The sequence below is a fragment of the Vulpes vulpes genome, chromosome 14, assembly GCF_048418805.1.
Source record: "Vulpes vulpes isolate BD-2025 chromosome 14, VulVul3, whole genome shotgun sequence".
Taxonomy (NCBI): domain Eukaryota; kingdom Metazoa; phylum Chordata; class Mammalia; order Carnivora; family Canidae; genus Vulpes; species Vulpes vulpes.
Window position 1 is genome coordinate 23,545,444 of NC_132793.1, and position 25,328 is coordinate 23,570,771.

General features: G+C 39.0%; 1 protein-coding gene and 1 long non-coding RNA gene across 3 annotated transcripts in view; one reads left to right on the plus strand and one right to left on the minus strand.

Annotated features, from left to right (window-relative positions):
* Positions 1 to 7,283: 7,283 nt before the first annotated feature.
* LOC112928225 (uncharacterized) lies at positions 7,284 to 23,016 on the minus strand. The gene is made up of 3 exons (XR_011996939.1): positions 22,883 to 23,016; positions 13,143 to 13,654; positions 7,284 to 8,523 (listed from the first exon to the last, which is right to left on the minus strand). It is a non-coding gene; the product is annotated as an uncharacterized lncRNA (long non-coding RNA).
* TRPC4AP (transient receptor potential cation channel subfamily C member 4 associated protein) overlaps positions 22,973 to 25,328 on the plus strand; it is a 72,565-nt gene continuing 70,209 nt past the window's right edge. The window contains exon 1 of one of the 2 annotated variants that reach the window (XM_026009838.2): positions 22,973 to 23,540. In XM_026009838.2, coding sequence (XP_025865623.1) covers positions 23,373 to 23,540 — 168 coding nt within the window. In that variant the 5' untranslated portion in view covers positions 22,973 to 23,372. The remainder of the gene's footprint in view (positions 23,541 to 25,328) is intronic. The other variant, XM_026009839.2, reaches the window with a different exon arrangement.

Genomic DNA, 25,328 nt, shown 5'->3' on the forward strand with positions numbered 1-25,328 from the left:
GCATACTCCTATATATTTTTTATAAAGTTTTTTTTTATTTTTTTATTTTTTATAAAGTTTTTAATCTTAATAACAGTATAGTTAACAGACAGTGTCATGTTAGTTTCAGGTATACAATATAGCAATTCAACCATTCTATATATTAGTCAGTGCTTATTAAAGTGCACTCCTTAATTCCCCTCAGCTATTTCACCCATCACCCCACCCACCTCCTCTCTCGTAACCATCAGTTTGTTCTCTATAGTTAAGAGTCTGTTTCCTGGTTTGTCTTTGCCTCTTTCTCTTTCTTTTTTCCTTTGTTCATTTGTTTTGTTTCTTAAATTCCACACATGAGTGAAATCATAATGGTCTTTATCTTTCTCTGACTGACTCATTTTGCTTAGCATTATACTCTCTAGCTCCATATATATTGTTGCAAATGACAACAATCTCATTATTTTTTATAGCTAAATAATATGGTTTTATATACATATATATCTTATATATATCTCACATCTTTATATATTCATCAATCAATGAGCACTTAGCTGCTTCCATATTTGCTATTACAAATAGTGTTGCAATAAACATTGGGGTGATTTAGTGTTTTTGTATTTTTTTGGGTAAATACCCAGTAGTACAATTACTAGATCATACAGTAGTTCTGTTTTTAACTTCTGAGGAAACTCCATACTGTTTTCCAGAGTGGCTGTACCAGTTTGCATTCCCACCAGCAGTGTAAGAGGGTTCCCCTTTCTCTACATTCTCACCAACATGTTTCCTGTGTTGTTAATTTTAGCCATTCTGAGAGATGTGAGGTGATATCTCATTTTAGTTTTGATTTGTATTTCCTTGGTGATGAGTAATGTTGAGCATCTTTTCATGTGTCTAGGGGCATCTGTATGTCTTCCTCAGAGAAATGTCTGTTCATGTCTTCTGCCTGTTTTTTAATTGGATTATTTGGGGGTTTTTTGGTGTTGAGTTGTACAAGTTCTTTATATATTTTGGATACTAAACCTTTATCAGATATGTTGTTTATGAATACCTTCTCCCATTCCATAGGTTTTCTTTCAGTTTTGTTGATTGTTTTGTTTCCTTTGCTGTGCAGGAGCTTTTTATTTTGATGTAGTCCTAATAATTTCTTTTTGCTTTTGTTTCCCTTGCCTCAGGACACATATCTAGAAAGAAGTTTCTATGGTTAATGTCAGAAAAATTACTGTCTGTGCTCTCTTCTAGGGTTTTTATGGTTTCATGTCTCACATTTAGGTCCTTAATCCATCTTGAGTTTACTTTTGTGTATGGTATAAGAAAGTGGTCCAGTTTCATTCTTTTGCATGTTGCTGTCCAGTTTTCCCAACGTCTTTTGTTGAAGAGACTGTATTTTTCCCAGTGCTTATTATTTCTTCCTTTGTCAAAAATTAATTAACCAGGGCAGCCCGGGTGGCTCGGTTTAGTGTCGCCTTCAGCCCAGGGCATGATCCTGGAGACCCGGGATCAAGTCCCATGTCAGGCTCTTTGTGTGGGGCCTGCTTCTCCCTCTGCCTGTGTCTCTGCCTCTCTCTGTGTCTCTCATGAATAAATAAATAAAATCTTTTAAAAAATTAATTAACCATATAACTGTGGCTTTATTTCTGGGTTTTCTATTCTGTTTCTTGGCCTATGTGTCTATTTTTGTGCCAGTACCATACTGTTTTCATTATTACAGCTTTGTAATATAACTTGAAGTCTGGAATTGTAATACCTCCGGTTTTGTTTTGTTTTTTTCTTTTTCAAGATTGCTTTGGCTATTCAGGGTCTTTTGTAGTTCCATACAAATTTTAGGATTATTTGTTCTAGTTCCATGAAAAATGCTGTTGGTATTTTGATAGGGATTGCATTAAATGTGTAGATTGCTTTGGGTAGTATAGACATTTTACAATATATTTCTTCCAATCCATGAACAAGGGTTGTGTTTTCATTTCTTTGTGGCATCTTCAATATCTTTCATCAGTATATAGTTTTCAGAGTACTGGTCTCTCACCTCTTTGGTTAAGTTTATTCCTAGGTATTTTATTTTTGGTGCAGTTGTAAATGGGATTGTTTTCTTAAGTTCTCTTTCTGCTGCTTCTTATTAGTGTATAGAAATGCAACAGATTTCTGTACATTGATTTTGTATCCTGTGACTTTACTGAATTTATCTGTTCTAGTATTTTTTTGGTGGAGTCTTTAGGGTTTTCTATATACTAGTATATCTGCCAATAGTGAAAGTTTTACTTCTTTACCAATTTGAATGCCTTTTATTTCTTCCTGTTGTCTAATTGCTGTGGCTAGGACTTCCAGTACTATATTGAATAAAACTGGTGAGAGTGGACATCCTTATCTTGCTCCTGACCTGAGGGGGAAATGCTCAATGCTTCACCATTGAGTATGATGTTGGCTGTGTGTTTTTCATATAACGCCTTCATTATGTTGAGATATGTTTCCTCTAAACCTACTTTGTTGAGAGTTTTTAATCATGAATGAATCTTGTACTTTGTCAAATGCTTTTTCTGCATCTACTGTGTTCTCCAAGACAATTATTTTTTTTTAACAAATTATTTATTTATTTTATTTTATTTTTTTATGATAGTCACAGAGAGAGAGAGAGAGGCAGAGACATAGGCAGAGGGAGAAGCAGGCTCCATGCACCAGGAGCCCGACGTGGGATTTGATCCAGGGTCTCCAGGATCGCACCCTGGGCCAAAGGCAGGCGCCAAACCGCTGCGCCACCCAGGGATCCCTCCAAGACAATTCTTAATTTGTATAATTTTCTTTCCTCTCCTTTGCTCCACTTGGTTAGTTTCCATTACTGTCTTCCAGGTTGTTAATTTGTTCCTCTGCTTTCTCTAGCTTCCTATTTATGCCATCAAATGTATTTTTTTTAGATTTTATTTTTAAGAGAGTGGTCTAGTTTCATTCTTCTGTATGTGGATGTCCAATTTTCCCAGCACCATTTATTGAAGAGACTGTCTCTTCCAGTGGATAGTCTTTCCTTCTTTATCGAATATTAGTTGACCACTCTCTTGCACCATACACAAAGATAAACTCAAAATGGATGAAAGATCTAAATATGAGACAAGATTCCATCAAAATCCTAGAGGAGAACACAGGCAACACCCTTTTTGAACTCGGCCACAGTAACTTCTTACAATATACATCCACGAAGGCAAAAGAAACAAAAGCAAAAATGAACTATTGGGACTTCATCAAGATAAGAAGCTTTTGCACAGCAAAGGATACAGTCAACAAAACTAAAAGACAACCTACAGAATGGGAGAAGATATTTGCAAATGACGTATCAGATAAAGGGCTAGTTTTCAAGATCTAAAAAGAACTTATTAAACTCAACACCATAGAAACAAACAATCCAATCATGAAATGGGCAAAAGACATGAAGAGAAATCTCACAGAGGAAGACATAGACATGGCCAACACGCACATGAGAAAATGCTCTGCATCACTTGCCATCAGGGAAATACAAATCAAAACCACAATGAGATACCACCTCACACCAGTGAAAATGGGGAAAATTAACAAGGCAGGAAACCAAAAGTGTTGGAGAGGATGCGGAGAAAAGGGAACCCTCTTACACTGTTGATGGGAATGTGAACTGGTGCAGCCACTCTGGAAAACTGTGTGGAGGTTCCTCACAGGGTTAAAAATAGACCTGCCCTACGACCCAGCAATTGCACTGCTGGGGATTTACCCCCAAAGATACAGATGCAATGAAACGCCGGGACACCTGCACCCCGATGTTTCTAGCAGCAATGTCCACAATAGCCAAACTGTGGAAGGAGCCTCAGTGTCCATCAAAATATGAATGGATAAAGAAGATGTGGTTTATGTATACAATGGAATATTACTCAGCCATTAGAAATGACAAATACCCACCATTTGCTTCAACGTGGATGGAACTGGAGGGTATTATGCTGAGTGAAATGAGTCAATCGGAGAAGGACAAACATTATATGTTCTCATTCATTTGGGGAATATAAATAATAGTGAAAGGGAATAGAAGGGAAGGGAGAAGAAATGGGTAGGAAATATCAGGAAGGGAGACAGAACATAAAGACTCCTAACTCTGGGAAGCGAACTAGGGGTGGTGGAAGGGGAGGAGGGCGGGGGGTGGGGGTGAATGGGTGACGGGCACTGATTGGGGCACTTGATGGGATGAGCACTGGGTGTTATTCTGTATGTTGGCAAATTGAACACCAATAAAAAATAAATTTATTATTTAAAAAAAACACTGTTAAATAAACCCTGTATGCAGCAGCCTAGAAAGAAAAAAAAAAGATTTTATTTTTAAGTAATCTCCACACTCAAAGTGGGCTCAAATTCACAACCCTGAAACCGAGAGTTACATGCTTCACCAACTGAACCAGCCAGGCACCCCCATCATTTATTGTGTTTTTCATCTCTGTTTTTTTTTCTTTTAATCTCTGTATAAGGGTCTCATTGATGTCCTCCACTCTTTTCTCAAGTTTGGTGAGTATCCTTATGATCATTACTTTAAATTCTCTATCAGGCATATTACCTATATTCATTTTGCTTTGGTCTCTTGCTGTGGTTTGGTTCTATTCTTTCATTTGGGAGATATTTCTCTGTCTCCTTACTTTGTCTGACCTTCTGTTAGGAAAGTCCGCTACTTCTCTTGGTCTTAATAGCCTTATAATGAAGTCTTGAAGTACCTGGAGTGCATTGTCCCCTGTTCCCCAGGGCCTGGCACTTCAGGAGTGTCTGCTATATGTGTATGTGCTTACCTGTTAAGTCTTGGCCTCTTTTCCCTTCAATCCAGTTGTCTGCAGAGGCTCTCTTTGCCTATTGTGGGCAGTGTTTGGTCCCCAGCAGGAGTGAGGTGTGTGCAGTGGTCTGCTTGGGAGTTGAGACCTTCCCCCACTGCTGCAGGAACCGCGGTCTCACAATACCTGCATTTTGGGAGATGTGATGTTGGCAAGGTTTGCCTTGGTCTTCAGTGTAGGACTGAGGCAAGCATGACTAGGAAGAGCAGATCCACTGAAGCATTGGCAAGTGGGCTTGGCATAAACAAATTAGGTAGCCAGTGTCTATACTGCACAGGTTCTCACATTGGCTGTTGTTTATGCTGGAGGGTGGGGGAGGGAAACCCACCTGACAGGTTCTTTGTTCATGGAATTGCCTTGTGATCCCTGTCTCTCTGGCTTGCTCTCAGATGAGCAAATCATTCTCCCAGCCATATGCCCCTGGCGTTTTTCAAACTGCTGGTTCCGCACAATATCTGCTTGGGCTGTTTGTCCTCCTATCTCTTTAAGAGCAGAGACTCTGCTCCCTAAGGCCTCTTGGCTCTCCTACAGCCAAGCCTATGGACTTTTAAAATTCCAAGCTTTCAGTTGATTGGGTTCCTCAGGTTTTCAAAGGCAAATATCTTTTTTTTTTTAAGATTTTATTTATTTATTCATAAGAGACAGAGACAGAGAGAGAAAGAGAAAGAGAGGCAGAGACACAGGCAGAGGGAGAAGCAGGCTCCATGCAGGGAGCCTGATGTGGGACTCGATTCCGGATCTCTAGGATCACGCCTGGAAGTCAGCACTAAACCGCTGAGCCACCCAGGCTGCCATTAGAAATGACAAATACACACCATTTGCTTCGACGTGGATGGAACTGGAGGGTATTATGCTGAGTGAAATAAGTCAATCAGAGAAGGACAAACATTATATGGTCTCATTCATTCGGGGAATATAAAAAATAGTGAAAGGGAATAAAGGGGAAAGGAGAGAAAATGAGTGGGAAATATCAGAGAGGGAGACAGAACATAAGAGACTCCTAACTCTGGGAAACGAACAAGGGGGTGGTGGAAAGGGAGGTGGGTGGGGGGTGAGGGTGACTGGGTGATGGGCACTGAGGGGGGCACTTGATGGGATGAGCACTGGGTGTTATGCTATATGTTGGCAAATTGAACTCCAAAAAAAAAAAAAAAAAGAAGAAGAAGAAGAAGAAAAAAAAAACAAAGGCAAATATCATGGGGATTTGTCCTCCACATTGGTGTGGCTCACTGGTGTGACAGTATGTTTTCTGCCCTTCTCCATACCACGGTGGATGACTCCAGTCCGTTTCTTTCTTTCTTTTTTTTTTTCCAGTCCGTTTCATTCCCAGACTTCATCTTTGCCCTTTCAACCTTCTTAGATGTGGCCTCCTCTCAACCATTTAATTGTGGAGTTTGTTCTGCCAGTCATCAGTTTATTTTCTGGGTTATTTACACTGATGTGAATATTTTTAGTTGTATCCCTGGGACAAGGTGAGTTTAAGGACCTCCTACTCTACCATCTTCTCAGGGGACACTTTTTATTACTCTTTTTTTTGTTTTGTTTTTTTTTCCAAAACAAATGTTTGCCTTGGTTATTTCTGTCAATTGTATGTTTGTTTTCTGTTGTCCTAATTTGGGCTTTTATTTTATTTCCTCCCTCCTGCTTTTTTCAAGTGATTCTGATTAAGTTGCTTGTTATTCTGGCATAACCTAGTGCATGGGATATCTTCCATTTGCCCCTCTGGATGTACTCTCCCCTCTTCATCCCAAGAGGGTAAATTGTTCTCCATTCCTGCAATCCTTGTATGAACTACATCAATGGGCTGGCTTGCTTGATGTCTGGCTTCCAACCAGAATCACAGTGAGGTGTCCAAGCAGGAGATTGGAGGGAGAGAGTAGAGTGTGGTCAAGACATTTATTCCCCTGTCTCCTTTCTGGCAGGGTTGCTTCAGGCTGGCTAGTTTCTCAGTTGAAGATCACTGTTTTTCTCTCAACTCTTTCTTTTCTTGTTAATGATAACCTTTCTAATTCCCTTGTTCCCTCAAGCTAGGGATGGTAATGACTATGCTATTACTAGCCCCAGATTGCTGAGTTATCCCTCGTGGTTTTCCTATGCTCTACCCATACCTTTGTAAATAGTCTTTTTAGTAAATCCTCCTCTAAACTTCCTAATTTGAATGAGTCATCTGTTTTCTCTTAGGTGCCTGACTAATACACCTAGAAACATTTATGACTGGTATATGTTCTTAATTTAAAGTCTAAAATTAGGGGTGCCTGAGTGGTTCAGTCAGTTAAGCATCTGCCTTTGGCTCGGGTCATGATCCCAGGATCCTGCTCAGCAGAGGAGTCTGCTTCTCCCTCTCACTCTGCCTTTCCTTGTATTCTCTCTCTTGCTCACTCTCTCAAACAAATTAATAAAATTAAAGTCTAAAGTTAATCATTAACATTATATTTCTCTTAAATAAGAAAAAAAAACATTAGATCAGCAAGGTTTCAGGATACAAGATCAATGCACAAAAATCAGTTTATTTCTATACAATTGCAATTAACAGTCCAGAAATGAAATCAAGAAAACAATCTCATTTACACAACATAAAAAAGGATAAATTACTTGGGAATAAATTTAACAAAAGAAGTATGAGAAGATTTACACACTGAATACTATGAAGCGTTGTTAAAACAAATTTTAAGAGACCTAAATAAATGGAAAAATATTTCCATGTCCATGGGTCAGAAGATGTAATAATATTAAGATGGCATTACTATTATAGATTAACTGCAATCTCCATCAAAATCCCAGCTGCGTCTTTTAAGAGAAATCGATAAGCTGATTCTAAAATTCATATGGAAATTCAAAGGCCCAAAATATCTTAAAATAATCTTGACAAAGAAGAACAAAGTTGGAGGATTTACACATCCCGATTTCAAAACTTGTTACAAAGCAGACAGTAATCAAGACAGTGTGGTACTGGCAAAGGATAGACCTATAAATTGATGAAATAGAACCAAGAGTCTGGAAATAAACTCTTATATTTATGGTCAGTTCATTTTTGAAAAGGTGCCAAGACAATCTAATGGGGGAACACATCTTAAAAAAGGTTGCGGGGACAACTGGATACCTACCTGCAAAAGAAAGATGTTGGACCCTATTTCACACCATATAAAAAAATTAACTCAATGACTCAAAGCCCTAAATAGGAGCTAAAACTATTCAATTCTTAGAAGAAAACATAGGCATTAATCTTTGTGCCTTTGGGTCAGGCAAGGGCTTCTTAGATGACAATGCAAGCAGCACATGCAAACCAAAAAAACAAAACAGATAGATTAGATTTCCTCAAATTAAAGACATTTGTGATTCAAAGGACACTATCAATAATGTTAAACTATGGAATGGGAGAAAATATTTACAGATCAAAATACCTGATGAGGGGCAGGTGTCGAGGTGGCTCAGACCTTTAAGCATCAGACTCTTTTTTTTTTTTTTTCTTTTAAAGATTTTATTTATTTATTCATAGAGAGAGAGAGAGAGGCAGAGTCACAGGCAGAGGGAGAAGTAGGCTCCATGCAGGGAGCCTGACGTGGGACTCGATTCCGGGTCTCCAGGATCACACCCCAGGCTGCAGGCAGCTCCAAACCGCTGTGCCACTGGGGCTGCCCTAAGCATCAGACTCTTGATCTCAGCTCAAGTCTCCATCTCAGGATCATAAGTTAGGGCACCCTGTTGGGCTCCACCCTGGGCATGGAGCCTACTTTAAAAAAAAATCTGATGAAGGTCTAGAATCCAGAATATGTAAAGAGCTCTTACAACCCAATAATAAAAAGACAACCCAATTTAAAAAATGAGCAAAGATGATGGACATTTCTCCAAAGAGGTATGCAGATAGTCCGTAAGCACAGGAAAGGATGCTCAACATAATTAGTAATAAGAGAAATGTAAATCAAGACCAAATGAGGTATCACTTCACTCCCACCAGGATGGCATCTTAGTCTGCTTGACTTTCTATAACAAAATAGCATAAACTTAAGGGCTTATAAACAACGAAATTTATTTCTCACACCTCTAGAATCTGGGAAATCCAAAATCAAGGTGCCAGCAGATTATGTCTGGGGAGAGCCTACTGCCTAAATTGCCATCTTTTCACTGTAATCTCACATGTCAAAAGAGGTAAGAGATCTCTTTGGGGCCTCTTTTATTAGGGCACTTATCCCATTAATGAGGGCTTTGCCCTCATGATCTAATTACTTCCCAAAGGATCTGCCTCTTAATACCATCATCTTAGGGGTTAGGATTTCAACATATGAATTTGGGAGGACATAGACATTCAGTCTGCTGCAGATGGCTATAATAAAAAACATGGACAAACAGATGTTATCAAGGATGTGGAAAATTTGGAACCTTCATACATTGGTGGTGGGAATGTAAAATGGGGCAATTGGTTTGGAAAACAGTTTGGCAGTTCCTCAAAAAGTTAAACATAGAATAACCATGTGACCCATCAATTTCACTCTTGATATATATATATATATACCCAAGAGAAATGAAAACATATGTCCATACGAAAACTTGTTCACTAATGTTCACAGCAGCATTATTTGTAATAGCCAAAGGTGGAAGAAATTCTATGTCCCTCAACTGATCTGCAGATAAACAAAATGTAGTATATCCATACAATGAAATATTATTCAACCACATAAATAATTGAAGTGCTGATAAATATGGCAACATGAATAAACTTTAAAAATATATTTTAAGTGGAAGAAGCCAGATACAAATTGTGTTGTCCTTTTTTTATGAAGCCTCTAGCATAGACCAATCCATAGATACAGAAAGTTAATTGGTAGTTGCCAGGCACCAGGGGGAGAGGGAATGAGGATTTACTCCTAGTGGGATAGGTAGGGTTTTTTGTTTTGTTTTGTTTTGTTTTGTATTGCTTTGTTTTGTCTACCATAAGTGGACTTTTTTGGAGGGTAATGAAAATATTATAGAATTAGATGGTGATGATTATTACACAGCTTTGTGAATATACTAAAAATCACTGAATGTACACTTTAATGGGGAAAATGTATGCACATGAATATCTTAATTTTTTAAAAGACCAAAAAAAAAAAAAGGGAAAAGAGAACACAAAATCACCTCACAAAGTGGCAGTGGTTTGCAGGCACAATGTGGTCTAAATCCATACTTGGAAAAAAAATTACCAAAAAAAGCCCCCACCCCAAACCATTCTGCATGCAGAAAGCAAGCTATTCTGTTTACATATTTCTGAAAACAAACTTTCTTGCTATATTAACGTGCTGGGGTTTTAGAACAGTGTTCTTGAGACTTGGCTTATGATCCTTAGTAGGTCAAGGAATAAATTTAATGCATCACAACTAACTTTTACAATAATGATATAGAATGAATTAGAAAGTATCAGAGTGTGTCACATAGGTCTTTGGCAAGAACCAAGGACATTGGCACGATACTGAGACTAATTGCTTCATATTGTGGGAGAGAGACAGAGGAGATGTGAAAAATATATCCACTGGCTAAAAACAGATTGTTTTATTCAGCACACTGGCATATAACTTGATTTTCTGGTATATGATTGTCAATATGGCCATCACCTGATAATGGGAGAATTAAGTATTTTAAAATTTTATATCATAATTTGAAATTAGTTGTAAACTGAAGTGTGGGAGAATTTTATTGATTTTTGGCAACGTTGTCATGACTTTCTTTTTTTTTTTTTTTAAGATTTTACTTATTTATTCATGAGAGACACACAGAGAGAGGCAGAGACATAGAAACATAAGAGGCTCCCTGGAGGGAACCCAAAGCGGGACTTGACCCCAGGACCCTGGGATCACTATCTGAGCCAAAGGCAGACGCTCAACCACTGAGCCACCCAGGTGCCCCACATTGTCATGACTTTCAACTGATTTTGGTTAGGAATTTATAGCATTTTTCAGAAAAGTGCATAATCTGGAAAATGTTGACTGACAAATGTAGTTTTTTATTTTATTTTATTTTATTTTATTTTATTTTATTTTTATTTATGATAGTCACACAGAGAGAGAGAGAGAGAGAGAGAGAGAGAAGCAGAGACACAGGCAGAGGGAGAAGCAGGCTCCATGCACCGGGAGCCCGACGTGGGATTCGATCCTGGGTCTCCAGGATCGCGCCCTGGGCCAAAGACAAGCTTCAAACCACTGTGCCACCCAGGGATCCCTAAGACAGCTTTTAAAAAATAGTTTTATCAAGTGTGAAAACCAACAAAATGACATATAGTAATGTATTCGTTGTAATAATATTCTTGCAAATGAAAGCTTAATGCCATCAAAATTAAAAAGATACTTGGAAACATGACATACTGAATTAGTCCCTTCAGTATTTTCAAAAAAAGAAAAAATATATATAATGAGATGGGCAAATTTTCTGAGCCACTATAGAGCTGTAAATGAGAAAGCTTTATTATTATTGTATTATTATAAAATATTATTGTATTGTGTTGGGTTACATAATACATGCCAACAGTGAATATTGCTCACAGGGTTCCTGGAAAACAAAAATTATTCTTGTGGCATGTATTTTGGTCTGTTCAGTTTTTATGGTAAAACAATTGATAAAAATATAGCTTAGAAATAATATAATTTGGGATCCCTGGGTGGCGCAGCGGTTTGGCGCCTGCCTTTGGCCCAGGGCGCGATCCTGGAGACCCGGGATCGAATCCCACGTCAGGCTCCCGGTGCATGGAGCCTGCTTCTCCTTCTGCCTGTATCTCTGCCTCTCTCTCTCTCTCTCTCTCTCTCTGACTATCATAAATAAATAAAAATTAAAAAAAAAAAGAAATAATATAATTTCTCCTCGAACCTGTACTGTTGTAGAACTTTAGAAGCAATGCTTATTACGCTTTTACAATCTGGTATTGATTTTGTGATCCAAAAAAAACTTGAGAAAGGTAAGTTGAAAGATAGTTTAGGCCTGTGGTGAATTTGATTAAGGCCATTTTAAGGAGGGTTTTGTTACATTTAGTTAGCCTCCTCACACAAACTAGACTTAAAATATTTGCAGAATTGAAAGGTATAATTTTGGTCATCAAAATTAGTCTGTAAAAAATGAAACTAGGGCAGCCCCGATGGCCCAGTGGTTTAGCGCCACCTGCAGCCCGGGGTATGATCCTGGAGACCCGGAATCGAGTTTGGAGTTGGGCTCCCTGCATGGGGCTTGCTTCTCCTGCCTGCGTCTCTGCCTCTCTCTCTCTCTCTCTCTCTCTCTGTCTGTCATGAATAAATGAATTAAAAAAAAAGAAAAAAGAAACTATAATAAAGTTATTTAAGAATTATTTAGAAACATCTAAAAACAGTTACTTGGCATACTCTTTTATGTGTTGTAATTCCTTGGATGACAAAGACATTCTGCCGAAATTCTTGTATATATTGGGAAAAAAATCAGTAGAGGTTGTTAATTTTGTTAAAGAAAGCTGAGAAAAATAGCCAGTTCCTTGGAAAAAAAAACAACCACCCACAAAATGTTTTCAGGGATTAGAACTGACCATACCACTTAGTTTGTCATATCAAAGTTAGTTGGTTGTCTTAAAGGAAAGTCTAAAGCAGATTATAAGAATACAGGAGTGAAATTTGTATTTTTCTAACTGAAAAGCAATCTCATTGGACAATCTTTTTGAAGTTGTTTTTTGAGTAACAGTGTTGGGCCCTCATTAACTGATACAATAAAATACAAAATACTTTGTATTTACTTATTTTATATGATATTTTTTAAAACATTCTTAGAGAATTCAGTTAGAATATTCATGAGAAGACTGTTCCAATATTTCAAGGCTTTCTAAGTATTCCAAATGACATTATTTCTGTGGTAAGCAAGATTTTAATATATATGCCACTAGACCCATGGTTCTCAAACGTGGTCCCCAGCAACATGAACATCTCCAGAGAACTTGCTACAAATGCCAACTCTTGGGCTCCACCCACAAACCTTCTGAATCAGAAACTCGGGAGGTGGGAACAGCAATATGTGTTTTTGAAAGCCTTCCAGGTAGGGACATCTGGGTGGCTCAGTTGGTTAAGCATCTGCCTTTGGCTCAGGTCATGATCCTAGGGAGCCTGTTTCTTCCTCTGCCTCTGCCACTCACCCTACTTGTGCTCTCTCTCTCAAATAAATAAGTAAAATCTTAAAAAAAAAAATTCTTCCAAGTAAAAAAAAAAAGAAGAGAAGAGCCTTCTAGGTAATTCAGATATAAGCTCAAATATGGGAAACTAGGATATGAGATTTTCCCAATATCATTGCAACAAATTGATGAGAACTTATTAATGAAAGCAGGTTGAATTAAGTGAAATAAAATTAAAGATTTTTGTTGCATCTCACCTCCTGTGTTGGTATTCGTGTTCTTTTAGTATCTCCAGTCATTCAGAGAATGTTACTTCTTTTTTCCGGTCTTTAGAAGAAATTGTGTATTGTTGGTATTATTTCTTCCTTAAAGTTTAGTAGATTTCACACCATTTGGGACTGGACTTTTCTTCATAAGAAGATTTCTATATTATAGTTTCAATTTCTTTAATATTCATAGGATTATTCCAATTTTCAATTACTTCTTGTGTCCTTTTAGGTGTGGGTTGTTTTGTTTTGTTTTGTTTTCTAGAAATTTGTCTATTCCATCTAAATTTTCAAATGTATATACATAGCATTGTTTATATCCTCTTATGCATCTTCTTAATGCTGAAGAATCAGATATGATGTTCCCCTTTTCTACTTTTGATGTTAATTCTTGGTTGGAATCTATTCTTTTTCTTCTTTATACGGTCTGTTCTAATTTGATTGATTGCTTTCGAGGACTGCAGCACAACAGTCAGTCTGCGATTTCTTTTGATGTACTGCAACTTAAAGAAAAAAAACCAAAAACAATGGTTATATAAGATGTTAATATTAAGGAAAGCTGGGTGAGGATGTAAGGGAACTGTACTATCCTGGCAACTCTTCTATTAACCTAAAATTATTCCAAATAAAAATTTATTTAAATAAAAAACAGAAAAATGGTATCAATCATCCACTTATTCATCAAGTTCCACTCAGAAGGGTTTTGGGTTGTTTGTAAGACTCAATCCACCAGAGAATTAGAATTTGTTGCCTCGGAGGAGGTGCCAAAGAATTGTCCTAAAGGCTCTGAGCCAGTGGCTTTTACTTAGGTGTTTCTTTTTAAAAAGACATTCTTTTGGGTTGTTTCCAAAGAAAGATTTCAAAAAGAGATGGAGCCTTTGCAACTTTATTGGAGTAATTATACAATTCAAGGAAACAAGGCTTTGAATGTGTTTTGAACAGTATTTATGTTCAGAGGGGGAAAATAGTAATGATTGTTTTATCCTTCTATCAGATGCAATCTGCCTAGGAAGGAAAGAAACCACTAGGACTAATAACAGAAAAATTACTACAAAGGTTTGTAAGCAAGGGTTAAATTGTGAGAGCCTGACAAGAAATCCTCCAGAGTTCTGAAAAGGGCAGCAACTTAGTCTTAAGGAAAATGTGGGATTTGCTGAGTGGGGGGATCCTACCCTTAGCATGACAGGGGGCTCTAAGGATCCTAGTCTTCCTGGAAGATGGAGGGCATGTGGAGGAACCATGGAATCTGGGGTTGAATGCTAAAAATGCCAGTTGGAAGCTGCTGAAATTTACATAATTACAGACAGAAATTTTACGTGATAAAAATAACGTAATAATAATATTTGGGGGGCTTATTTTGTGCAGGGCCCATATTTTGCAACTTAGAACAATCCATTGAGGTATTTTCTCCATATGCACATAAGCAAATTGAAGCTTCAGAACGTCAAGTACAGTAGTTCCCTTCTATCCTGGGTTTCACTTTTTGTGCCGGCTTAGTTACCGGTGGTCAACTATGATCTGGAAGCAGGTGATCATCCTTCTGAGTATTGTTAGAAGGTCAATAGTGGCCTGACAATATGTGACAGTGCTTCACTTCATCTCAACATGTAGGCATTTTATCATCTCACATCATCACAAAGAAGGGTGAGTACAGCACAATATAACATGTTGAGAGAAAGACCACATTTATGTAACTTTTATTACAGAATGTTGTAATAATTGTTCTATTTTATTACTTGGTATTGTTAATCTCTTAATATGCTTAATTTATAAGCTAAGTTTGTGACCACATACATTTATTTATAATTGCATATATTTCATTTGCTGTGAAAATTTGTTTATGAATCCCGTTTCATGACTCTTTGTCGACAAATTCTTGACAGTGTCTGGAAGCACACATACTAGGTCTTTCTTAATGTTATTTGTTTTTCTTTCTTCCCTTTGCATTTCTATAGTTTCTGATACATAGTAGTTGTTAAGTAAACTAACTTGGAGGCCAATCCAAGAATCCTGGGGCAGAATTTGTGTGTGTGTGTGTGTGTGTGTGTGTGCGCGCACACACATTTTTTTGGGAAGAAACCATTCAAGCTTTTATCATAAAAGGGTCCTAAGCTTCTAAAAAGCTAAGAGCCACTGTTGTAGATTAAGGAATGACTGGCTGTGGAAATGAGGGGAAAATCTACACCTATGGGTATTGAAGCAGAGGTCTCAAGAGACTGTATTTAATGAGCTCAGATCAGATTACATAGCTGGACAAGTTCAAGTCTCACAGAGGCTATTTAAAATTAGGATTGTCCCAGAGGATATCAAAAGGACACAAGAACTGACTTGAAAGGACCACCACTAGTGAAATTTGAGGCAATTTGAGCATTAAAAAGAATAATGAAAGAGAAATCAAAACATACATCCCCCAAACTTGTATAAGAATGTTCAAACTTGTATAAATTTGTATAAAGATTAGCTTTACTCATAATAGCCCCAACTAGAAATAACCCAAATATCCACCAACAAGAGAGTGGATAAACAAATTGTGTGTTTTCATACAATGAAATACTTCCCAGAAGTAAAAAGGACTGGACCACTGATACAATAGAATATGGATGAATCTCAAAAACATGCCAAGTGAAAGAAGCTAAATACAAAGACTGTATGTTTCTATTGACATGAAGTTCTGGAACAGTCATAATGAACCTATGATGAAAATCAGAAGAGTGGTTGTCTGGAGGGCAGGAGTTGTCTGGCAAGGAGCATGATGAAACTTAATGGAGTGATAGAAATGTTCTACGACCATTGAGGTGTTGGTTACACGGGTATACACATTTGTCAAAATTCATCAAATCAAGCACTTAATACTGTGCATTTCACCATATGTAAATGATAAGGAAAATAAACTAACAAGAGTAAAGGACTGTAACACATTACAAAAAAAAAAAAAAAAAAAAAAAAAAGGCAGCCCCGGTGGCGCAGCGGTTTAGCGCCGCCTGCAGCCTGGGGTGTGATCCTGGAGACCCGGGCAAGTCCCACGTCAGGTTCTCAGGCTCCCTGCATGGAGCCTGCTTCTCCCTCTGCCTGTGTCTCTCTGCCTCTCTGCCTGCCTCTCTCTCTCTCCGCCTCTGAATAAAAACAAAACAAAAAACAAAAAACAAAAAACACATTACACTGTGAGTTCATAGTGATACCCCAGATAAGAAATGGAAGAGCTTCTTTTCTTAGGAGAATACGATCTAATAAAAGGGAAAGAAATAATAAAATTACAAAATCACAATTTTGCCACCGCTAGCATGTAATCCAGGCAAGATTGCCAAAAGATGATAAAAACTACTGAGTGAAAGTTGGGGAACAGAATATTCTCAGTCTTGAAGGGCAGTTACTTATTAATTACAAAGTAGGAAATGTACCTTTTTTGTTTTTGTTTTTAGATTTTTTTAAAGTAATCTCTACTCCCAACGTGGAACTCACAACTTGCCACCCTGAGATCAAGAGTTGCATGCTTTACTGACTGAGCTGGCCAGGTGCCCTGAAAATGTAAAGACATTTGGTAGATAACCACATAAGCGAAGAGATCAAACTTGGCATTATCCATAATAGGATAAACTTATGTTATTTCCTCCCGATGTGAAGCAATAGGAAAGACATGTCATCACCTTTGTAGTATTCTTTCTAAAAAGTTGAGCCCTAATCTAATCATGGGAAAATAGCCAAGAAGATCCAGATGGTAGGACATTCAGCAAAGTTGGACTCTTAAGAATTTTCAATGCTATGAAGGACAGAAAAGATGGGGGACTCTCCTAGATTGAAGGACACTAAAGAGACAAGGCGTTCAAAAATCATGATCCTTGATTGAATCCTGGATTGAGGGGGGAGAGACTGTAAGGGAACATTCTGGGGGCAATTGCAGACATTCAAATATTAAATATAGGGTAATGTTATATCAACATTAACTTTATTGGGTATGATGATGTCATGGTTATTAAGAGCATGGCCTTGTTCTTGGAGATATATGCTAAAATATATGTATATATATGTATACGTATGCAGATTGATAGGGAAAGAGAGAAAGAGTAGATATAATAAAACACAATGTTAACAATTGTTGAGTCTAAGCAAGGAAAATGTATGTGCATTGTATCACCCTTTCAACTTTCTGTAGATCTGAAAATTTTCCCCTAAAAAGCTGCAGGAAAATAAGAGAGTGCAAATAAAGTACTTGGCCAATGATAAATGCTCCAAAAAAGGGTAGGTCTTACACAAAATATAAGCTCCATAAAAGCAGAGACTTTGGTTTTTTATTTAGTACAGTATTCCTAGCACCTACATCAGTGCCTGGCACTTACGATGGTACTCAGTTAAAAAAAAAAAAAAAAAGATGGTACTTGATAAATAGTTTTTAAACAAATCACTGAGAGATTGTACATTAGAAATGTTAAGATTAAAAAAATATGACTGAAATACCACTCCAGGACAACGTAACTACATGGGACAGCTGTTTCTGTGGTCTGAGTATAGCTGTGTCAGTTGTTTTGATTAAAATGACTTTCCCATGATTAAAAAATATTTTTAAAAATTGCCCCAGAAAAGCTTTCTGCCGAACTGAGTTTGGTAACTCATTTACAAGAAGTAATAGTCTCTGAGTAACATCAGCATGTTTGGTTAAACCATTTGGGATTACTATAAGAAAAAAAAAAAAAAGTACCAGTTTAAGACCTTCATTTTTTTTAAGGCTGACCCAAATTGACATCAACTGGCTTCTTATAAGAGGGGTACTATGCCCTCTGGTGGTAAGAGATACACATCTAGTTTCTCCGAGAAAAGCCTGCAGAACAGAGATGAAGTGGAAAAAATGCCTTTACTCAGAGATTTCTGAAAACTTATCTCCTGACTTCCTAGACACATGGTGACCTTAAAGACTGAATTTAATGTGATAATTTTTGACTCCATGAATAGCCAGCTTTGGGGAATGCCTGGGCCTGGCTGGACCGAACAAGGTACAAATTTAGGAATGGCAGAGGTGACTTTTGGTAGTTGAGTCGAAGCTTAGGTGGAAAGACTTGTTCCCAGCATGATGAGTGTCAAGAGAAACCTGAAGGGCCATTTGAACTGTGAAATTTGTCAGGATTCTATTTCCTCATTCATTCTGACAAGGATGAGCGTATACTCCACCACATACCTTGGGAAGAACTCTAGGCAGAACCCTGGGCTGTGATTGTCCAGGGAAGACTGGGCTCCTGCCCAGACAGCTCACCAATGCCCAGCATGTATCCCTGGAAATGCCTTTTCTTTTTTCTTTCTGACATTAAAAAATTATTTTTCCTGAGTGTAAAAATAATTCATGGCTGATAAAGAATAAGTAAGTGGCATACATATGCAGTGGAATATTACTCAGCCACGGAAAAGAATGAAATCTTGCCATTTGCAACGACATGGATGGAGCTAGAAAGTATTATGCTAAGTGAAATAAGTCAGTCAGGAAAGACAAATACCATATTATATCACTTATATGCAGAATTTAAGAGACAAAACAAAGGGGAAAAAAGAGAGAGAGAGAGAGAGAAAGTGAGAGAGAGAGAAAGAAATCAAGAAAAAGGCTCTTAATTACAGAAAACTAATGGTTACCACAGGGGAGGAGGTGAGGGATGGGTTAAATAGATGATGTGGATTATGGGGAGTGCACTTGTGACAAGCACAGAGTGATGTACAGAAGTGCCGATTCACTGTATTGCACACCTGAAACTGTTACACTATATGTTAACTGGAATTTTTTTTTGCTTTTGTTTTGTTTTGTTTTTACAAGATTTTTATTTGAGAATGAGAGCAAGGGTGAGAGCGAGAGCAAGAGAGGGAGAACATGAGCAGGACAGATAAAGAAGCAGACTCACCACTGAGCAGGGAGCCTGAGGCAGGGCTCGATCCCAGAGTCCTGGGATTATGACTTGAGCTGAAGGCCCAACTAACTGGAATTTAAATAAAAACTCTAAAAAATGACACATGGTCTATGTACAAAATAATAAAAAATATTAATAAAGTAAAAATCACCTGAAATCTGTCTGCATTGTGAAAAACATCATTGGCATTTTTACTTTTTATTTATTTATTTATTTATTTATTTATTTATTTATTTATTTTTAAAGATTTTATTTATTTATTCATGATAGTCACACACACAGAGAGAGAGAGAGAGGCAGAGACACAGGCAGAGGGAGAAGCAGGCTCCATGCAGGGAGCCCGACGTGGGATTCGATCCTGGGTCTCCAGGATCGCACCCTGGGTCAAAGGCAGGCGCCAAACCGCTGCACCACCCAGGGATCCCCATCATTGGCATTTAAAAAAATTTATTTATTTATTTATTTAGAGTGAGCAGGAGAGAGAGGGAGAATCTGAAGCAGACTCCTCGCTAAGCCCAGAGCCCAAATCGGGGCTCAATGTCATGACTGGGAGATCATGACCTGAGCCAAAACCAAAAGTCAGACACTTAACTGACTGAGCCACCCACACACATCCCCCCCACACACATCCACCCACACTTGATATTTTTGATGTTTCTTTTAGGTAATTCTGTGCATATAAGCACACAGAGTAGGAATGTTGACTATTGACTTATACATTAATGGGATCATAATATGCCTATTCCTTTATAACTTGCTTTGTTTTTCTTTCAGTGGTGAGCATTTTCCTATCCAGTTATAAATATATACTCTTAAAAGTTTTTAAATGTTAAATTATGAAAGTTATATATACTCATAATAAAATGCAAATAACAATATAAAAATTAGGAAAATGAACATTCTTCCCCCACCTTCTAATCCCATTCCCCAGTGATAACTACTTTTAACTATTTTGTGCACAGTCTTCTAAATTTTGCAATATATACGTAAATTATATAAGTAGATAATTTTTGACATAAATGGGATCACATGATACATTTTGGTCTTCAATGGTTTTTTTCATTTCATGACTGTGTCTTGAACATCTTCCCATGTCCATGTGTATGTAATAGCTGCAGAGTATTCTGTATATATACGTTTTGTCACCTTCTGATGATATTTAGATTGTTCTCAATATGTTGATATAACTGCCTGAGTATTCTTTTATCATTTTTATTCTTTTTTTTTCATTTTTATTTTATTTTTTTAAGCCTAATATAGGGCTTGATCTCATGACCCTGAGATCAAGACTTGAGCTGAGATCAAGAGTCAGATGCTTAACTGACTCTTAAGCCACCCAAGTTCCTCATCACTGGCTATTCTAGTAATATGTCTTGGTATACCTCTTTCATTGTTGCTAGAACATAAATTCCTGGAAGCAGATCAAAGGATATGCATGCTTAATATTATTTGAAATCTTAGTATTTTATTTTGTAAACAATGATATTCAATGACGCTACTATATTTCAATTATATTGAAATATTAGAATCTATTTAAACATGCTATTTTATGGTGACATTTCTGTTTTTACAATCAAACACAATAAGCATTTTTGTATGTGATCATCATATCAAATACTATTAGAAGAGATGCCTAAAGGAGTAATTACTGAGTCAAAAAGTTTGAATTTCTTTTTTTTTTTTAAGATTTTATTTATTCATGAAAGACACAGAGAGAAAAGCATAGATATAAGCAAAGGGAGAAGCAGGCCCTCTGGGGAGCCTGATGTGGGACTCTATCCCAGGACCCCGGGGATCATGACCTGAACCAAAGGCAGATGCTCAACCACGGAGCCACTGAGGTGCCCCCAAAAGATTGTACTTCCTTTAACTTAATTCACATTCCTAAAAATTGTTTTCCAGAAAGATATAGCAATTTATGTTCTGACCATCAACATTCTACTATTAGTAAAATTGAGGATGGGCATCTTTTTGCACATTTACTAGTCATTGACTTTTCTTCTGTGAATTGCCTGTTCATTTCTATTTTTCTATTGGGTTGTTAATTCATTGACCCAATAAACAAATATTTGATCACCTGTTGTGTTAAGTACTATTCTAGGTGCTGGAGATGAATATGACCCTAAACAAAACAGACCAAAAATATACTCTAGTCAGAAGTAGGAGTGCAAAAAATAAACAACTGTATGTCAGGAGGAGATGGTGCAAGCCAATAAAGCAGGTAATAAGATTAAGAGTGTAAGAAATGCTATTTTATATGGGTGGTCAGGGAAGGTCTCCCCTTGAACAGAAGCCTGGAGTACATGAGGAAGCAAGCTATTCAGAGCTTCCTGGGAATAAAAACTTATGGCAGAGGGCACAGTATGTTCTTTGTAAATTCTTGATATTAACTCTTTCCAAGAATATCTCTTGCCTTTCATGGTTGTTTATAATGTCCTGTATGGAAGTTTTAATATTGTTGAGCTCAAACTTGTCAAACTTTTCATATTCATGATTTCTGGGTTTTATGATTAAGAAGAACTTTTCTACCCCCAAATAATAAAAGTATTTTCACAGATTCACTTCTATTATTTTTATGCTTTGATTTTTAACAGCTTTGTTGAGGTATAATTCATGTATCATAATATTCACCCATTTTGAGTTCACAATCCAATGATTTTTAGTAAATTTAGAGTTGAATAATCATCACCACTATAGTTTTAGAACTGTACTTTCATTTCACTTTATATATAGCTTTTATCTATTTATTTGAGAGAGAGAGAGAGAGAATGAGAGTGTACACACACACATGCACATGTGTGGGGAGAGGGGTAGAGGGAGAGAATCTTCAAGCCGACTCCTTGCTGAGTTCTGAACTGACTTCAGGCTCAATCTCATGATCCTGAGATCATGACCTGAGCCAAAATCATCAGTCAGGTGCTTAACCAAGTGAGCCACCCAGGTGCCCTCGTTATATATAGCTTTTTATATGTCTGAGATTCATTTTAGAATGTGGTGTGAAGCGAAAGACCTAACCTTTTCTTTCTTTCCCTATTGATTTGAAATATCCTCTTTAACACATGCTCAACTTCCATGTATCCATGGACCAGTTTCTGGTCTCCCTGTTCCAGTGGTCAAAAAGAGACAGGGTTTTATTTGGTCCGTGGAGTTTTCAAAATTTGGGAACTTCACATAAAAACCCAGATATTTGGCTTTTCTGGAAAAACCAGAAGCTCCAGCAACTATCTTCTGGAAGCCAGTAGAGACCAATCATTTTAGATGGACATTGTTGCCTGCCCCTTTCCTTTCCTGGGAGGGGTCTTGCAACATAAACAGCAGGCATGTATGGGGCAAACTGGGATAATGGTCACCATGCCTGCTGTCCCAGCATAATTATTAATTGTGTCTCTTTTCTTTTAAAAGTGTTCTGGTTTGGGTGATAAATAAGACACAATCTCCACCATTCCTCATTGCATTCCACCGAGGCACTCTTTCATTAATGGTACAAGACCCCTTTCAGGAAAGGAAAAGGGGAGGCAACAATACAATCCTGACACAGAGGCTTGCCAAAAGAATGATTACATGGGCTCAGAGTAGAGAGAACATATTGTCTGGTGGGGAGAAATTAGGACAAGTTTCCTCTAACAAAGGATAAGAGGTCATAATTTACCGATCCCTTTCCATTATTTCACTTAACTTCACAACCTACCCACTTACACAACTTCGTCAATTTATTTCTGCATGGATTTGTTGTCTTCTGCTGTAGCCTGCATTCCAAAACAGGGACCTAGTTAGTCTGTTTTGCTCACCACTGTATTCACAGTGACCGGTTCTGGCAGAGCACAGAGCAGGCCCCTAGGAAGTACTTACCGGCTGAACACGTTCCCAGGAGCTATTGATCGAAGGAACTAAAAGAAAATTAAGGGGCAGAGAGCCGAGGTCCCTCTGCACCGAGTCAGAGGCAGAGAGAGGCAGGCAGGAATCAGGCTAGGCAGCTTGATTCCTGGACTGGAGCCCAGGATTTTTCCTAGCCAATTGGCTGTAAGCTCCCAAAACAGGCAAGAAATGGGAGAATGCGCACGCAGAGCTTGTCTTTGACTTCGGGGCACCTCGCTGAAATGCTGGACCGAGCAGCTCCAAAAGCAAGTGCTCAGAAAACGCCACATCTGTCTTTCTCACCTGCCCCGCCTGCGAGCAAGACTACATTTCCCAGTAGGCCCCGCGGCGCGCACGGCCCCTGCCACGCGGCTTGCGCCTCCGCCGTCGGCCCGCTGGGGGCGCTGCGGCGACCCCTCCGCCGTCCCGTAGAAATCTCCGCGGCCCCGGGGCCGCTTGCTTCCTGTTTGTCGGACGAGGAGACATGGCGGCGGCGCCGGCGGCTGCTGGGTCTGGGGCCGGCCGAGGGCGACGGGCAGCGGCAACGGTAGCGGCTTGGGGCGGATGGGGCGGCCGGCCGCGGCCTGGCAACATTCTACTGCAGCTGCGGCAAGGCCAGCTGACCGGCCGGGGCCTGGTCCGGGCCGTGCAGGTACGAAGCCGGCCCGGAGGGGCGGGGCGGGGCGGACCGGGCGGGAGCTGGCGGGGGGCCGGAGAAGAGGCCTTTCCAGGCCGCCGCAGTATGGGCCCGACCCCTCTTGGCTGGCCGCGGGGCCTTCCTGCAGGCTGTCCGGATGCTGTCAGCCGCCGCGGGGCGGTGGGCAGCAGCCGGCTGGAGGGCCCGGTTAGGGGCCGTGCGGCACTGGGCTGCATCGGGCATCGATGGCGTGTACCAGCCCTGGGCCGGGCTCCTGGATCCTCCCAACCCTGCGCCACGTCTACACATCTGGGAGACCCTGGACGAGTTTGCTTTAGCTTCTAAGGGCCTCGAGTTTCTCCCCCGTGAATTGGGCGGTGGGTCATTATTGCAGCCCCTGAACGGTTCTCAAGCCTATCATAAATGTCATTCTCTCAGAGAGGCCTTTGCTTGACACTACTCCCCACCCTGGTTCCAAAATAGGTCCCCATTGTTATTCGGTCACAGCCCTGAATTCGTTTCGCTCACATTACTTTCTTAGTCTGTAATTACATATTTCTTTGTTGTCTACCCTTTTTCTCGCCTGTATCCCATGTTAGGCTGAGCTCCAAAGGGTGCAGGGACTGTATCTGTTTTGCCGACGTCGAACGTCATGGTTAAGAGCGAGGACTTTGGAGTCAGGCCTGGATTCAGAGCCTTGCTTGAACAAGTTACCTTTTGGTGCCTCAGTTTTCTCATTTGTAAAGTGGAGCTGATAATTAGTAACCTGCCTCTTAAGGTGCAGTGAGGATCAATGGAGACATTTGTGTAAAGCGTTAAGTGCATTTTTGTTGCTTAGTAAGACTTGAAGGATGATCAGTTAATGCTGTACTTGGTATCTGGCTTATAATAGGGGCCCAGTATATGATTAGTACTTTTTGAATGAATGAAGGACACTGCTTTAGGGTAAGGCAGGATGAAAAGACCTAGGGTCTTCGCTTCCCCCCCCCCCCCTTCATTCCCAGAACTTAGGTTGCAAACACACCTGTAAAAAACTTAATTTAAAGATAGCTTTTGCATATAAAAACTTTTTGAAGGGTACACAAAAAACTAATAAAGTGATTGGTGGATTGGGTGGCAATTGAGTAGATGGGGGAGGGATTGGGAGTGAGATTTTTCACACTATATAGCCATTTCAATATTACTCATATCATTAACAGGACAAAATAAAGATAAAAACTAGGTGGTCTCTGTGTTAGTGGGTTACAGATGAAGAACCAGTTCTGGGTGAGCAGTATTTTCCTGAACATCAGATAATCATAGTTGAGCAACTTTTTCCCCCTTGCGTTCTTCTCTATCTGCCTTCACATCCTGGAAAGACTTGCTCTTTAAACCAGAATGCTTTACCTAGCTGGGTCGTAGAGACAGGCAGAAAGGGAGCTAACTCACCTTCACTGAGTACCTACTTCAGATCAAAGATTGTGCAAGTATACAATGTCTTCATTTAATCTTCAGTCTTTTGAATGAGGTGTCAGGACTCCTCTCAACACAGATGAGGCTCAGAAAATTTAGGTGATCTACTAAACACCCTTTTTTTTTTTTTTTTTAAAGATTTTATTTATTCATGAGAGATGCAGAGAAAGAAGCAGGCTCCTCATAGGGAGCCCAACTCGGGACTCGATCCCCAGACTGGGATCACGCCCTGAGCGGAAGGCAGATGCTCAACTCCTGAGCCACCAGGTCCTACTCAACATGCATCTTGCAAATCCTTTACATTCTGAGGGCAGTAGGGAGCCACAGAAGTCATTTGCCGTAATAAATGAG